This window comes from Bos indicus x Bos taurus, chromosome 5 (assembly GCF_003369695.1).
Source record: "Bos indicus x Bos taurus breed Angus x Brahman F1 hybrid chromosome 5, Bos_hybrid_MaternalHap_v2.0, whole genome shotgun sequence".
Taxonomy (NCBI): domain Eukaryota; kingdom Metazoa; phylum Chordata; class Mammalia; order Artiodactyla; family Bovidae; genus Bos; species Bos indicus x Bos taurus.
Window position 1 is genome coordinate 92,638,612 of NC_040080.1, and position 14,916 is coordinate 92,653,527.

The 14,916-nt window shown below is 46.0% G+C and overlaps 1 protein-coding gene across 1 annotated transcript; it reads left to right on the forward strand.

The window, feature by feature from the left end:
• Positions 1 to 6,946: 6,946 nt before the first annotated feature.
• On the forward strand, positions 6,947 to 11,582 carry LOC113893579 (keratin, type II cuticular Hb5-like). The gene is made up of 5 exons (XM_027543498.1): positions 6,947 to 6,970; positions 7,590 to 7,694; positions 9,661 to 9,881; positions 10,874 to 10,905; positions 11,407 to 11,582. Exons 1-5 carry the CDS (start codon positions 6,947 to 6,949, stop codon positions 11,580 to 11,582), a joined length of 558 nt encoding a protein of 185 aa, XP_027399299.1.
• The last annotated feature ends 3,334 nt before the right edge of the window (positions 11,583 to 14,916 follow it).

Here is a 14,916-nt window from a genome sequence, read left to right on the forward strand (position 1 = left end):
CAACATAGACAGCATATTACAAAGCACAGACATTACTTTGCCAACAAAGTTCCATCTAGTCAAAGCTATGGTTTTTCCAGTAGTCATGTATGGATGTGAGAGTTGGACTATAAAGAAAGCTAAGTGCCAAAGAATTGATGCTTTTGAACTGTGGTGTTGGAGAAGACTCTTGAGAGTCCCTTGGACTGCAAGGAGATCCAACCAGCCAATCCTAAAGGACATCAGTCCTGAATATTCATCGGAAGTGCTGATGCTGAAGCTAAAAGTCCAATACTTTGGCAACCTGATGTGAAGAGCTGACTCATTGGAAAAGACCCTGATGCTGGGAAAGATTGAAGGTGGGAGGAGAAGGGGATGACAGAGGATGAGATGGTTGGATGGCTTCACTGATGCAATGGACATGAGTTTGAGTAGGCTCTGGGAGTTGGTGATGAACAGGGAAGCCTGGCATGCTGCAGTTCATGGGGTCGCAAAGAGTTGGGCATGACTGAGCAACTGAACTGAAGTATGTGAGAAGCCATTCATCATTATTAGTCATCAGAGAAACCTAAATTAAACCACAATGAGAAAAAGCTTACCCACTAGACTAATCATTTAAAAGACTAATCATTTAAAAGACTGACCTAGTAGCTGGAGTAGCTGGAATTTTCAAGGAGGATAAAATGATATAATCACCTCCGAAAACAGTTTGCCAATTTCTTATAAATTTAAACGTACATTTGCCAAATGGCACAGCAATTCCTCTCTTGGGTATTTATCTACAAGAAATGAAAAGAGGTCTACACAGAGACTTGTACATGAATTACTTAGGAGCTTGAATCATAACAGCCCCAAAGTAGAAACAATAAAAACATTTTATTAATAGATAAATGGATAAACAGAGATATATTCATGTGATGTTATCATTCAGCAAGAAAAAAGAATGAACTACTGATTCATGAAATAACATGGATGATTCAAAAGCATTATGCTAAGTGAAAATAATCAGAGTATATGCTGTGTGCTTCTATTCATAGGAAGTTCTCCAACTGGCGATACTAATTTTCATTGCTAGAAATTAGTTCAGTAGTTGTCTTGGATGAGGTGGGAAGATTGCTGCAAAGGGGTATAAAGGAAACTACTGAGATGCTTGCTGGAATGTCATTTATCTTCATTCAGTGATGGTTGAATGAGAGCAAACATCTATCAAAACTTGTTGAACTGTGTGTATTTTATTGTATGTAAATTATCTCCCAATAAAATAGATAAGCTAATGACTTTAAAACCCATAAGATACTTAGAAATAAATCTAACAAATATGTGAGAGAACTATGCCTAGAGAAATACAAACATTTAACGAAATGTTATAGGAAATGAAAGTTAAAATGCAGACCTAACTAAATGAAGAGATACAGCATTGTTGAGAGAAAAGAAGACATTAATTCTCCTTAAATTGATTTACAGTATAAGTGCCACTACAATCGAATTTCAAACAAGCGTTTATATAAATCTTAACAAGCTGTTTCTAAAATTTATGGTGAAGAGAAAAGTTTGAGAATAGCTAGGGCACTGATGTAAAAGAAAGAATGAATATTTGCCCTTTCAGAAAGCTACAGAAATTCAGTGCAGTATCTATACAAGATTAGGCAAATTGACCAATGAGACAAAATAGAGAGCCCTTAAATTGATGTGTATTGTATACATACATATATAAAACATATGTATTGCATTATTTATGCTTATGACATACTGTATAATATATTGCATCATATATGTATATATGACATTTATATAATACATATCAATTTAGGGGCTCTCTGTTTTGTTACATTGGTCAATTTATTCTTGTGTGTATATATGATATAAATATATTAAATAAATATGACATAAATAAAATTATATAATATATAAAGCTAAATATACCTTATATCTATATCTATATCTATATAGATATATATCTATATATATCTTTGATCCACAGATCAATAGCAGAGAAAGAACTATACATTGGTTATCCACATGGGAAAGAATGAAATTGGATCCCTGACTTCTGTGATACACAAAACCAATTTCAAGCAAATTAAAATTATACATGTCAAATGCAAAACTTTAACACTCTAAGAAGAAAAAAAATGGAGACTACCTTTCTGATCTTGGTATAGAAAAGGACTTTTAAGCAAGTCACACAGAGTGCTGAATATAAAAGCTTGATAAGTTAGACTACATTAAAATTAAGAACTTTTATTGATAAAAATATGCCATAAAGAAAGTAAAAAGATGAACTATAAATTTGAAAGTGCTATTTGTGATACATATAAGTGATAAAATAGTAATAACTAGAAATATAAAGAACATCTGTAATTCAATAGGAATAAGGCAAACAATCCAAAAAAAAAAATGATCAAAAGAAAGCAAATCCATATGGATAATAAACATTTAAAGAGCTATTCAACCTCAACAGTAATCATGAAAATTCAAAGCAAGGTCAAAAATAAGATTGATTATACTATGTAATTGTTTTTTGAAAGATATTTATTTATGTATTTGACTGTTCTGGGTCTTAGTAGCAGCAAATGGGATCTTTAATTGCTGCATGAAAACTCTTAGTTGCAGGATGTGGGATCTAGTTCCCTGACCAGGGATTGAACCCAGTCCCCTGGCATCGGGAGCATGGAGTCTTAGTCCCTGGACCACCAGGGAAGTCCCCATTAAATTGTTGAAAATTAAGACATGTGGAGAATGTATGAATCTTTCATACAGTGCTGTCATGCCATGCCTGTTACTCAGCCGTGTCTGACTCTTTATGACCCCATGAACTGTAGCCCTGAAAGAGGAACTCCCCAGGTCAGTAGGTGCCCAATATGCTACTGGAGATCAGTGGAGAAATAACTCCAGAAAGAATGAAGGGATGGAGCCAAAGCAAAAACAATACCCAGTTGTGGATGGGACTGGTGATAGAAGCAAGGTCCGATGCTGTAAAGAGCAATATTGCATAGGGACCTGGAATGTCAGGTTCATGAATCAAGGCAAATTGGAAGTGGTCAAACAAGAGATGGCAAGAGTGAATGTCGACATTCTAGGAATCAGCGAACTGAAATGGACTGGAATGGGTGAATTTAACTCAGATGACCATTATATCTGCTACTGCGGGCAGGAATCCCTCAGAAGAAATGGAGTAGCCATCATGGTCAACAAGAGAGTCTGAAATGCAGTACTTGGATGCAATCTCAAAAATGACAGAATGATCTCTGTTCATTTCCAAGGCAAACCATTCAATATCATAGTAATCCAAGTCTATGCCCCAACCAGTAACGCTGAAGAAGCTGAAGTTGAACAGTTCTATGAAGACCTACAAGACCTTTTAGAACTAACATCCAAAAAAGATGTCCTTTTCATTATAGGGGACTGGAATGCAAAAGTAGGGAGTCAAGAAACACCTGGAGTAACAGGCAAATTTGGCCTTGGAATATGGAATGAAGCAGGGCAAAGACTAATAGAGTTTTGCCAAGAAAATGCACTGATCATAACAAGAGTTGACTCATTGGAAAAGACTCTGATGCTGGGAGGGATTGGGGGTAGGAGGAGAAGGGGACGACAGAGGATGAGATGGCTGGATGGCATCACTGACTTGATGGATATGAGTCTGGGTGAACTCCAGGAGTTGGTGATGGACAGGGAGGCCTGGTGTGCTGCGATTCATGGGGTCGCAAAGAGTCGGACACGACTGAGCGACTGAACTGAACTGAACTGTAGCCCACCAGGCTCCTCTGTCCATGGGATTCTCCAGGCAAGAATACTGGAGTGGGTTTCCATGTTTCACTCCAGGCGATCTTCCCAACTCAGGGATTGAATCTGTGTCTCTTGATTCTCTTGCATCAGAAGGCAGGTTCTTTACCACTAACTCCACCTGGGAAGTCATATAGTGCTGACCAAGTGTAAATTCTTACTATAACAACTTTGGTGGATAATTTTTGTTTTGTCGTGTTGAACATTTGACCATCCTAAGATCCCCAAGTTCCACTCCTAGATCTCAGATGTGTATCAAAGAGAAATTCTCACATCTGTGCATCAGGGGTCATTTAGAAAAATGGTTGTAGAACCAACTTTGTAAAAGGAAAAAATAAAACAGAATAACATAGAAATGTAGTATATTCGCTCAAGAGAATACTATGAATGCTAGGGGAGGAATCTTAGCTATATAATGTTAAAAGACAACAACAAAAAAAGCAAGCCCTGTGTGATACCCTTTTTATTAAAAAACAAACAAGAAAACCTTACAGATATATTTTTAGAAATATGTAATGTATGTGATAAAACTTAAAAAAAAAAGCAAGGGGATGTTGACACAAATTCAAGGAAGTGGTTACCTCCAGAGTGAGAGGGAGAGGAAAGAATGGGTTCTTGTGGCAGTAAGGTAGTTCACGGATATTTCGTTTTCATTACACTATTTAACAAATAATGAGATTAATATGCTATTTATAAGAAATGAAACCTAAACATAAGGCTTGGTGAAAAAACTAAAACATATGAAAACCTGAACACGAGCCCTTACTTAAAACCTAGGTCCATAAATTGAAAGTGAAACATTAAAGTGATCAATTAGAGGATCAGAGGGCACTTTACAGTAGAAGTAATGTTTCATAAAATTTATTTCAGTTCATGTGTGTGGATATGTGTATAGGTACTGATCCATGATATAAAATATATTTTTAAAAAATTTACTTAATTTTTATTTATTTAACTGGCTGTGTTGGGTTTTAGTTACAGCACGTGAGATCATCGCTGAGTCATACAGGGTCTTTGGTTGTGGTGCGTGGGCTCCAGAGCCTGTGGGCTCAGTAATCGCAGCACTTGGGTTTAGTTGCTCCCGTGGCACGTGAGATCTTAACCCCTGACCAGGGCTAGAATCTGTCTTCCTTGCCTTGCAACACAGATTTTTAACCACTGGACCACCAAGGAAGTCCCTAAAATGTATTTCTTATAACTTGAGCTATGGCTACAAAAAAAATTTGACAGTCAGTACCCTAAAGAAACTCTTGCCAAAGTACACTAGCAAATACAAACCCCAAAGTTCATAGCAGCATTGTTTGCTATGACCAAAAAAAAAAAAAAAAAAAGCACACATGTGTATACCCCTAGGAGCAATAATCACACTGGGATACTCTACAGCATTGCAACACAAACTAAGCTAACGCATCAGAATGGTTGAATCTCACAATTAGAATGTTGAGGAGGGAGAAGCAAGTCATAGAAGCCCGCATGTGATTCTATTTATAGAAGTCTTGCTGCTACTGCTAAGTCGCTTCAGTCGTGTCCGACTCTGTGTGACCCCAGAGACGGCAACCCACCAGGCTTCCCCGTCCCTGGGATTCTCCAGGCAAGAACACTGGAGTGGGTTGCCATTTCCTTCTCCAATGCATGAAAGTGAAAAGTGAAAGTGAAGTCGCTCAGTCGTGTCCAACTCTAGCGACCCCATGGACTGCAGCCTACCAGGCTCCTCTGTCCATGGGATTTTCCAGGCAAGAGTACTGGAGTGGGGTGCCATTGCCTTCTCCGTATAGAAGTCTTAAAGGAAGGCAAAACTAAAACAGTTGCTTAGGGATTCATACACATATGATACAACAATAAAGAAAACGCAAGGGGGTGCTCAACGCAGAAACCCAAGATAGTGGTCACCTTGGAGACTGAATGGGGTCAGAGGGAGAGGACGCTGTAAGTAGGAAGGGTCCGTCCCACAGCGGGCTTTGGAAGTACTGGTGGGCACACAAGGGCTTGTTTTATTATGTCGCTATTTAAATCATTAAATGCATGCTATATATACTCTTGCATGTATGAGAAATTTATCAAACAAAAGAAAATGCCGATCAACTTGTGTTCTCTGGTCCCTGTTACTCCTTCAGTTTGGAGTCCTGTCTTTTCCCAGATTTCCTACCTACTAGTGGAAATGGACTCTCAGCCGTAATCTCTCTCCCTCCTGTCTTCTGTATTGCTACCAGACAGGCCTTCCCACACTGCATCGTACATACACCAGGCTGCTGGCCTCTTCAAGTGCCTTCTGTGGCTCCCTGTGGCCCACTCCCAAAGCCCAGACTCCCCAGTTCCACCCGTTTCCCCCACCTGAAGTCATTTTCCTTCCCCTACCCCGCTTCCTCCTCCTCCTCTTATTCTTTGCAGGTCCTTTGCAGCTCAGAGACTATCATGTTCCCCTCTGGGCTCACAGGACGGCTCTTTCCACCACTCCCCCCAAAAAGAACTCTGCAAATGTAACAAGATGAAGTCACAGAGCCCCCAGGAAGAAGAGGCCTTGTCCCTCAGAGCTGAGCATTCTAGGAGCTCTCTGGGCTAGAGCTGAGCTTCAGGGCCCACGGGAGGCTTCGAGGAGAAAACAGCTCTGCTTATCATGGTGAGACTTGTCTGGACGGCTCATTAGTTCACAGAGGAGGAGGAGTCTTGAACTCCACGCAGATCTGTTGGACCCAGCCAGGCACAAGCTTGCCTGCTGTGTCTTCAGCTTTTGGTAATGAGAGCGGGTGCGGGCAGTAAGAATAGGGCAGAGATTGGTCGGAGATGAAGTTTCACAGTCTCTTTTCATCCATTCCCCACACCCTATCTATCAATACCTTGGAAGGAAATTTGCACTGGGCTGGAGTGAACGGTTCCTATTCTCTGTGTTGAAGGGCCTGTTGACTTTATCTGTTCCTTGGGAGCAGAGCAAAGTGTGTGGACTTAAGATGCAGCCAGGCTCAGCCATTGACTGGCAGGGTTGGTCATATCCCTCAGGGTCCCTACTTCTTGCACAGTGGCTGAGCATCAGCTTGCCCAAGGGAAGATAATAGAGACAAGAACATCTCCCTGGCCTACCTCACAGGTGGTCCTGAGCCCCAGGGAGATGGTGGAGGGAAAATACTGGAGAGTGTAAGGCACTGTGAAAGCATTGGTCACGGTACCCAACTGGTTAGATGTTGGCATGTACAGACAGGATGCAGGAAGGGTAAAGGCCCACTGATTTTGTCCCTTGTCATCCCATAATGTTGTCCCAGAGTGGCCTGGGGTTTGGGGAAGTAGCTGTAAACTGGGTCCTTTGTCAATGATTAGTAACCTTCATCAAATTAGGAAAGTTTCTTCATATTCTTAGATTTGAAAAAGTATTTTTAAAATTCGGGAATGTTGAATTTTTTTTACCTGCCTTTTGTATTCGTTTAGATGAGCCTGTGTAGTGAAGGACGAGAACTGATGTCCTAGGGTCAGCTACCCTGATTCCTGGGGTCCACTCTGTGTGGTCTCAGTCCAAAGACTCAACAGACTGCGACGCTGTTACCCTTTGTGGCTGAGTCCACACCACCTCTGGCATCCGCAGACCTGGTGGCCCACGTGCCATGGTGCCAGCCAAGTGCCCTTCCTTCTCTCAACCACCTCTGGGGATAGAAAGGATGACCATGCCCATCTTATAGATGGAGCAGCAGAGGCTCAGAGGAGTCAAATGACCCACCCATGATAGCAAGTGGGTGGGTGGGTGCTGCAACAGTCTTGCTGGTCTCCAGTGAGTGCACCTGCTGCTTCCTCATCTTCTTGATCAACCCTCCACTCACTTGGCTGTCCCCACCTCACAGTGCGAGGAGATAAAGGCAACAGTGCAGAAACACACGCAGGACCTGCGACACAGTAAGGAGGAGCTAAACAGGCTGAACCAGGCCATCCAGCGGCTGACAGTGGAGGTGGATGGCACCAAGAGCCAGGTGAGGGGCGGGCGCGGGGTAGCTGCGTGGTGATGTTGGTGATGCATCCCAGACTAGACTAGACAGACACCCCTCATCCTTTGGATAGAGTTTCTCTTTGTGAATGTCTGAGCAAAGAGGAGTGTGGTTATGTGTGTATATACCATGCTTCCATTTGCCCAGGACTTTGAGTTTTTTTTTAATGTGGATAAGTAATTAACATGTAGGTAAAAGTCTATGCATATGGATGCTAGTTTGTATATCATTTTTTATGTATATATATTTTTAAGTCTGTATGTTTTGTGATTGTCCTACAGTGTGAAATTTGAGCCCATCTTCAGAAATGTCAAGATCTTACCTAGAAATTCAGTATCATGGATTCCCTCTACAAACATGCAGATCTGGCAATATTAAACTGGTCTCACACAGTAACATCTGGTGAGAGAAGAGAGGCCTCTGTCTTCTCTTTCATCTTCACATGAGGGTCATGCTCCTGCAGCGTGCCGCAGACTCCACCACTCCAAACTGCATCCTTTGACACTGAGGCAGAGGGATCTTTGCCATTTATCCTCACCTTGGCTAGTACTCTTGTCATCCTTGTCAAAGAGATACAGCTAGGCTCTGGATCTAGCTCTCTATCTAAGGTGAAGAAATGAAAGACTGAAACAGGAAAGACATCCTTGTGATTTCAGGAAAATTAGAGTGTCTATATTTCTTTGTGAAGCTGGGTACTATCCATATACACTTTATATTTGGCCTTTATTCCTTCTCCCCTCCCTCCCCGCCACCCCCGCTGTGTCCAGTCTTAGTTACAGCATTCCTAGTTCCCTGATCTGATCAGGGATGGAACAAGGCCCTGGGCATTGGGAGTGCAGTCTTCACCACTGAACCATCAGGAAAGTCGCTGGCCTATACTTTTTGATGTCTCCAGCCAGGCTCTGTAGGCATTTGTGTTTCTCAGGCTTTAGGCGCCAGAAAGAGAAGGCTCCCACATGAATGCCCTCTTTCTCCCCACCTCTCTCCCTCTCACCTGCTCCTCTTTCCCCTCAGCCACCCTCTTGGTCAAGCTCCTGCGTTGGCCCACGCTCCACCCCGCAAAGGTTCTGCTTCCAGTCAGTTCTTGTTTTCTGCAGAGACAAGTGTCTCAGGCTCTGCAGGATATTCGTGGGGGTTCTCCCTTCTCCAGGAACCCCGACTTTGAGGAGGGGACAAACTGTTCAGGTTCCAGGGGTGACAGAGTGGTGGCTGGGTGGGCCCATTGTTGGCAGTCTCCCGGCAGCCTCAGCTGCTCTGATTCCCCGACTGGTTCTCTAAGCAGCAAGTATGCCTCACCAACGCAGGCCTTTATTATCAATATTTTTTTCTCTAGAGACTACAAATTCCAGTCTGTTGTGAGGAAAGGATACTTTTCCTGTTCATTTCCCTGATGAAACAATAACCCCAGAATGACATGCTAAAATGTATTTGCTGCTTCCCAGACCCTAGCTCATTTTGGAAGTGTTACTATACTAGATGCGGGCTTCCCAGGTGGGCTAGAGGTAAAGAACCAGTCTGCCAAGGTGTGGCTGCGGAAGACACGGGTTCAACTCCTGGGTTGGGAAGACCCCCTGGAGGAGGGCGGGGCAACCCACTCCAGTATTCTTGCCTGGAGAATCCCATGGACAGAGGAGCCTGGTGGGCTACAGTCCATAGGATCACAAAGAGTTGGACGTGACTGAAGCGACTTAGCAGGCACATCCACATACTAGATGCAAAAGGCTCTCAGTCACCTAAGATGGCTGGTCCCCAACAACCTCCACCCTGGGAGTGGGGCAGACACACAAACACAGATTTCAGAGCAGGCACACTCATTTCTCTTAGCGATCTCTAACTTCTCTTCGGCCCTCCGGCTATGGAGAAAGGTCTGGACCCTTGAGTGGGGAGGGGCTGAGGATGTCCTTGTCTGTGGTCTTCCCTTTGCCCCCAGGCCCGTGAGCCAGAGAGAGGCAAGGACCCAGCTGCTCTGCAGGAGGAAAGTGCCTCAGGAAGCGCCAAGGGCAAGCTGGTCTGGCTGGAAGCTGCCCTGCAGAAGGCCAAGCAGGACATGGTGCGGCAGCTGCGTGAGTACCAGGAGCTCATGATCTTCAAGCTGGGCCTGGAGTTCGAGATCGCCATCTACAGGAAGCTGCTGGAGGGTGAGGAGAGCAGGTGAGGGCTAGGCGGTGCTTCAGATGTGGTCAAGGCGAGGAGTAGAGAAGCTTAAGGGAGGATACTGCCTGGGTCCTTGCCAGCTGGGGTTGGGGATAAGGTGAGGAGAGGTGAGCTGGGTATCCAGGGATCTCTTCTCCTGGAGTCAGTTTTTTTCCCTCCATCTCACAGACCTTTAGACCAAGGGTCCCAGCTAACAAGTAACTTTAGCACCTGTGATGAGTAACTCTTCCACTCTTAGGATCAGAAAGCAGGAGCCAGTTTGTCTTGAGACAACTGCAAGGACCAAGGCCCAGCCAGGGGGAGTAAGATCCCTGGTGTGGGTGCCTTTAACTCTGCTCCTCTCTCCTCCAGGCCTGGGGGAGGCAGGGTTTATGGCAAGAGGTAGGGCCTGGCTTTTAACATTAGGCAGGTAGAGACCCAAGGGCTTCCAGCTCCAGCTGGGCCCACTAGGCTGAGGGGAAGGAAAGGGAACCCATCATGCAGCAGACAAGCTGCATGTATTGTCTCCTTTAAACTCCTGGGAGGGAGGTTCTATTATTTCCATTTTACAGATGAGGAAACTGAGTCTCAGAGAGTAAAAGACCACCTTAGGGACCCACTGGTAGAAACAGACTGGGTGAGGCTTGAACAATATTCTCCAGACAACTGACCTATCTCCTCTGGGATCTGCCTTCAAAATGCCCCCATCCTGGGGTCTAATTTCAAGATAAGTTTAGGCTAAAGACAGGGTAGATCTTCTGCCTTCTCCCTTCTCTAAGAATTCTTTAGTAAAAGAATTATTTGAATTTAAGACAGGAAGGGTAGGGTGTAAAGGTCCAGAAGGAGTCTTTACTCAAAAGGGCTGAGTGGATCTGAGAGACCCAAGTAGCTTTCAGAAGGGAAGGATTTCTGCCTGTCTGGAGAGGGCCAGAAGTGCTTTGTTTTGAAGAATGGTGAGTATTCTGCCTGGTAGATGGGTTCACTCACCTGCTGCCTCCTTCTCCCTGCAGGCTTGATCTGGGATTTGGGGCAGGAAATGTCAGTAAGTAAATAAGAGAGTAACCTGGGGTGGAAGGGGCCACATATCATCCCCTCCCCACCCTGGGCATGTATCCTCTCTGGGAAGGAGTAGGGAGCCTCTTCCCCTGTGTCTCCCCTTTGTGAGAGCTGTTTTTTCTCTTGGGGGTGGTTAATTGGTGTTTGTGTGTATTGGGAAAGGGGGTTCTGTGGTCTGCTCTTTGGTGGGGGATCTATAGATGTGTCCTGGGGTGTGGGAAGAAGGTCTGTGGATTTATCCCCGTGGAAGAGACTGTTTTATTCTCGCGTGGGGGAGAATCTGGGGCTGACTCCAGGGAGGGGACATTCCCGAGTTTGTTTCTTAGGGGATCGGGTCTGTGTATCTGTCACTTTGAGGAGTTTGCACGTCTGTCTTCTGGTAGGGGGAGGTGTCTGCACATCTGTATATCTGTATGTCTGTCTTCTGGGGCAGAAAGGGCAGGGGAGACTTAAGAGTTTTTTCCTCCAACAGCCGCTCTCCGCTCAGCCCTGGGAAGTGCTCCCACCGGCCTGCCGGGCTCAGCCTCGGGCCCTGAGGCACTGCGGCCGCCCGGAGCGGGTCCCAGCGCCGTGGAGACGAGCGCCCCTAGCGGCGGCTATGCGCTCTGCGGCTCCCCCGGCTGTGTCGGGGGTTTACGCTGCAGCCGCTCACGCGGATGCTGAATCCTTCCTGCCCTACTCCAGAGAAGTCAAGGAACCCTAGCTTCCTCTCCAGTGACTTGGACCTGTGTCTCAGATGCCCGCTCCCACGGTTCCGACCCTCGTCTTACCTCTCCCTCTTGTCCCCACCCTAGGGTATAAAGTCTTTGAATGTAGTTTATTGGACCATGATAGACCCGTCCCCAGTGTGGGGATAGGCTGGACGCTGTGCCACTGGGAAGCATGGTATTTGTCTTCCCTGGACCCAGCACGCCTCCCCTCTGAACTGCCCCATCCCCTTCTTTTCCTGGGACTCCTCCTCTGCAATAAAAAGTTATGTAGCAGTTGGAGCCTTTCTGCTGTTTGTGCCTAGATTCTTCAGGCTCTCTATCCCCAGAGCAAAGACAAAAGCTGGCTGGATTTGGGGGAGGGATAAGAAAAGGGGAGACATTACCAGGAAGCAACCCCACTTTGGGTGTGTGGGTTCATATAACTTCAGCTGATGGTGATATCAGAGGACCGGGATCTTAAGGGTTAGGGATGTTCTGTGTGGTGTCTGTGTGCGTGTGCGTGCGTGCGTGCGTGTGTGTGTGTGTGTGTGTGTGGGCCCCTGGAGCTACCAGGAAAACCCAGTGAAAGGGAAAGAAGGGGTTGATTCATGCATGATGGTGGACTGATTCCCAGCCTGGGGTCCACAGGCAGCTAATCTTGCCAGAGCTGCCGAGAACTGCATTCATTGATCCACTCACTCTGTAAGTGCCGAATGGCCACTGAAGGTCAGGCATAGTGCTTGGTGGGCAAGGCACTCTAGTCCTGGGCAATGGTCTGGTGGTGGTGGGTGGGGGGCAGGCCTTAAACCAGGAAATGGAGCAGAAAGAAACACAATGATGGGGTTGAAGGTGAGCCTCACTCTATTGCCCTGGTGCGAGCACTTGAGGACAGGCCTGGGGGAAAATGACCCTGGCAGATTAGGGCTGGAGGACATGGACATAGTTGGGTGGTCCAGGCTTTAAATGAACAAATCATCTGACCGTGGGCTGGGAACAACATACCACAGAGAAGGAAAACATGAGCTTTGGAATCAGAAGTTCCAGTTTGGCTACTTCCAGGTCTCTGGTGTAGTTTGGTCTGCATTTTCACAAGGCATCTTTGGGAGAGGGTGCAGAAGGTAGGCCAGTTTGTTGCGGTGGGGTGGCCTGAGAAAGGCTGGGTTTCTGGGTTCTTTCCTTGCCACACAGGCCTGAGAGAAGCCTCCATTCAAGGAGCTCACATTCTTTTCTGTTGCACAAAGGATTACATCACCAACCTATCTGGTGGACAGTGGTCCCTGCTTTCTATTTCCCTGGGTGGGGCTAAGGTGAGTCACTGGCCAGAGGCCCCAGGTTTACCTTTTAAGGTTTGCTAGTGCCAGAGTGTCTGCTGTGTTTTCTGGGTTCCTGCCCAGAGAACAGGTACCCAAAAGGCCTACCTCCTGGATAAACAGAGCAGTCTCATGCAAGAGGAATGGGACCAGAACTTGGCTGGCAGCCTGCCATCCACCTGAGGGAAGGGAACAGGGCCCCACTGGACTCATGTATCAGCCTTCTTGATCCTTTCTGACCGACACCAATGGTATAAACATTCTGACAACACACCCAATGCAAAGCAGCTGCCTGAAAGCAGAGCCGCTCCTCTGCACACTTTTTCAGGTGGATTTTGTGTTCCCTGCATTTTGCTAGGAGGTGATGAGATTCTCTGATATTCAAAGTCAGGTTTTTCCACCTTCTGCCCTGCTGATCATGTCAATGAAGGAAGATTATGGGAAGTACAGAAGGAAGAGCTATGCCCCTCCCTGCCACCCCACCCCCACCCCATGCGCCCCAGGAGCTGTAGGCAGGATTGATGGTGAGCGTCCTGCAACCAGTATCACTGAGGACTGGTTGCAGACCACATGTTTTCTTTCCAAATCCGAAGCCTGATGTCAGGCTAGAGACGCCAAGGGCCATGGGGTCAGATTTTAGTCACTTGTTGGGCCCAGGCCAATGCTTGTGGTCTGGGGACCTATTTTCTGAGTGGCTTTCCTGGCCACAGGCCACATTCCAGTCTGGGGCATTTATGGAGAGTCAGTCCTCATCTATTTACAAAGCTTTGTGAGTCGAGTGACATCTGAAGGGAGGAGAGGTGTCACCAGTTGCTTCTCATCGAAAGAGATCCTGAGGGGTCAGCCCCCATCTGCCCCCACCCCTGCCTCACACTTGATAGCAGCACTTGGAGTGTTGCATGCAACTTCATAGCATCTCTTGAGGACCGTGACCTACCTCATCCATCCATCTCCAGAGTCTGCCATGTAGTAGATATGCATGGGCTGAAGCCCTGTGGTCCTGTGTGGTCCACTCTGTCCTTGGACGAATCGGGCCCTGTTCTCCCACTATTAACCCTAGGGACCTCCTTGGGAGTCTCTTGATGCATTTAGATACAGCCCTTCCTGATGTGATTCTAGCTACAGTATATCAACCAGCCCAGCTTGGAATAAGAAGAAAGGGCCCAGATTCTCTTCCCAATCTTGCTTTTACTGTTTCTGGGCCTCATTCCTGCTCTCTCTACACCTAATGAAGATTCATTTATCCCTTGTATTTTTCCTCCCTAAGGAATCTCTCTACTGTTGATCTGTAAAATAAGAATAGTACCTAACACAGGGAGGTTTCAGAATTAAATATATTACTATATGTAAGGAGCTGAAAACATAGTAGGCATTCTATGAATATAGTCAATATTTCACTTACTGGAGTTCTTGGGGAAAGTTTTGAGTACCTTTGAAGAAGGCTGTACAACTTCAAGAAGGCCAGCTGGTCTCCCTCTGCCCTGGCTGGAGCTGCAGTAATTATAGGGCAAGAGGGGTAGGTAGAGGAGCCCAAGTTAGAGCTAGGGTTCCCCAGTCAGAGGGTACCTCCCCAGCATGACCCCCAGCAGCACCTGCCTGTCACCACTCCCACCATAGTGTGGAGTCCAGTTCTTCATATGTGACCCCGTCTCACCCAAACCAGTCCACCTATGCACTCACACTGCAGTCATACCCTCATGTACCCACAAATGTCCTCTCTTCAGCACATATACACAGGTATACACATATTCACACACGTACATCTTTCCACACAGATGCCCAGACGTGTGCATGTACCTGGATGCGATCATTCTGTTCCACTCACAGACAGAAAGCTACAGACAGTGAGCTGTGAGGGATGAAGCACAGTGCATGGCACAGTGGCTCCCTACTTCCCTTCAGCTCCTTGTCCCGTCCCACATCTACTAAAGAATAATAGAGCTTTCACTGATTACACAAGCCAAGGAAGCAAGCTAAATGTCCATCGACAGATGGATT

Bases quoted from the DNA above. Each gene is read 5' to 3' on its own strand.
- LOC113893579 (XM_027543498.1), top strand. From the start codon at position 6,947: ATGTACAGACAGGATGCAGGAAGG. The intron at 6,971-7,589 runs GTAAAGGCCCAC...CCCACCTCACAG, and splicing joins ACAGACAGGATGCAGGAAGG to TGCGAGGAGATAAAGGCAAC. The intron at 10,906-11,406 runs GTAAGTAAATAA...CTCTCCGCTCAG, and splicing joins ATTTGGGGCAGGAAATGTCA to CCCTGGGAAGTGCTCCCACC.